This window comes from Aphanomyces astaci, assembly GCF_000520075.1.
Source record: "Aphanomyces astaci strain APO3 unplaced genomic scaffold supercont1.203, whole genome shotgun sequence".
Taxonomy (NCBI): Eukaryota; Oomycota; class Saprolegniomycetes; order Saprolegniales; family Verrucalvaceae; genus Aphanomyces; species Aphanomyces astaci.
The window spans coordinates 1-2,086 of record NW_009798466.1 but is presented as its reverse complement, the minus strand read 5'-3'; the positions used below and the strand labels follow the sequence as shown (position 1 = coordinate 2,086).

General features: G+C 49.1%; 1 protein-coding gene across 1 annotated transcript; it reads left to right on the top strand.

Moving 5' to 3' along the window:
• Positions 1-522: 522 nt before the first annotated feature.
• Positions 523-2,061, top strand: H257_18704 (hypothetical protein; the record flags this gene model as incomplete). Its single annotated transcript, XM_009847821.1, has 5 exons — positions 523-582; positions 662-756; positions 808-985; positions 1,076-1,380; positions 1,674-2,061. Coding segments are annotated over 5 exons (1,026 nt in total), but the record flags the coding sequence as incomplete, so codon positions are not given.
• Between the last annotated feature and the right edge of the window lie 25 nt (positions 2,062-2,086).

Here is a 2,086-nt window from a genome sequence, read left to right as displayed (position 1 = left end):
AGAACAGGGTGTTCTGACTGTATCGATATGTATGACAATACGGACACATTATTGTATCACTAGCGATGTAAATGTCATATAGTACTGATTCAATTGGATGGGCGCTTACAAATGTACACTGTGAAGTCCTCCTAGTAGAGTTGTAGTTGTTTTCTAACACTATATGGAAGATGATGACTGATCTGTATTGTAGGCATTGTGGCGGTGATGCGAGCCAACCCCTAAGACGACCCCACCCAAGTCGTGTGTGTCCACGAACTTTTGTATGTGCTACGCCACGACCCGTCGGATTTCACGCTCCACAAACTCATGACCCACGATATTATTCCGTTTCTGTTGAAACTCGTGCGTGAATTTCGTTTCCACGCGGCCCTTCTTGTAAGCCCTACACTATCTCTACTTTTCTGGGCCTTTCCGATGTATATATCTATCTATCTATTTATATAATAACATTTTATTATCTTTTGCAGCTTCACTCGTGTATACGAATGACGCTTGTGAATAACTATGTAGACAGACATCATGCACGTGATGATGCTACTCGCCAAGTTGGCCGTGGAACATGCCGAAGTGTTGGTTCGGGTAAATACAAATATATATATATATATATCAATGAATACTACGTAGTATAATTTTATTCGTTGTAACTTTTATTTTTTAGGAATCCGCTGGGGCGTTGATTGCCAAGACCATGGCGCTGCATCCGACCGAAGACCGGTTGCAGCAATACATGACGCCGTTGCTCCAGACGTTGCGGTACAACGTACACACGACGTCAATAATCTCTCAGCCACGTATTTCTATTAGAGCCACTGCCGTGCCCACAGGCCGAGTTGCTGGCAAACCGGCGGGGTTTGAAATTGCGTTCTTCAACAACGAGTACGCCGCGTCAAATCGGCCGGCCACGACGACGCTGTGGACTCCCGTGACAGGGGAAGGCAGTTGCCACAAGCATCGCGCGAGTCCACTAGAGCCGTTTCAATTGGTATTATTTAACTTGCTCAGCAAGTTGCTAGGCCATTTCCATCTCGTTTGCGGCTGATGCCATCTTGAATATTCACTTGTATGTTGGCAGGTGAGTGCGAAATCGCAGGCGCTGGCCGAGCGCAGTCGGACGCCAGAACTGTCCCATTCGAAACTTCGACGCGTTCTCTCCAGTCCCAAAGTGCCCACGCTGACGGCCCACAACACGACGTTGCTGACCAACGCCTCGTCTGGAACACAGCAACATACGATGGAAAATGAAGAGAATGAACTCGTTGCTGCTACGCCGTTGTTGCTTCGACCGGAGACTTGCCCGACGTTTGATCAGCTCACGTTTGACCTGGCCTCTACCGGCGCGACCCCCAAGCCATGGTCGAGCCTGTCCAGTTTGCGTACGTATATACAATATATATGATATATATATGATGTATGCGTTTATACAACTGTGGCTTTTATACCGACCGTTGTGGTGCTTCATAGTCAATAGCCCCCTTAGATCCATACGGAGTGGTTGAATCCACCAGCCCATTTTACTCTATTTGTTGGTGTCAACATGTTTGGCAATCAGTCGCTCGTGTTTCAAATGAAAGCTATAGTAGTTTTTTTTCAAACATTGGGTTTCGCGCTTCGTTAGTGGTGTACCATGTCTCTGAGCTTGCCACGTCATAACAATCCTGGCGGTATACTAGGTCGCAAGCCAGCGACGTCGGTGAAACGGCTGGTCCCGATGCTGGTGACGACCCCGACATTGGGGGCGTATCGTCGTCCCCGCTGTTTGTCGAGCCTCTGGACACGGCCAAGCGCGTGGATGCCTTGCATGGCCGCATGATGTCGACCAGGGGGCCTTGTAGGCCTAGTATTACTACTAGTAGTACTAGACCCCTCTATCCCAACCCCATCGAGCCAACGACCCCGCCTCAACCGTCTTTGTCCAGCCCCAACAACAACAACCATACGATTGGCGAAACCAAACCCAAAGATTTCATCACCAAAGCCAAAGTCAACCCAGAGTCCCTCCGCGACCACCGAGCTGCCAAGTGCTTGCAGCGGTACTTTCGACGCATTCTCAAAACGTCTGTACACCATCAAGCGGCCGCAGCCC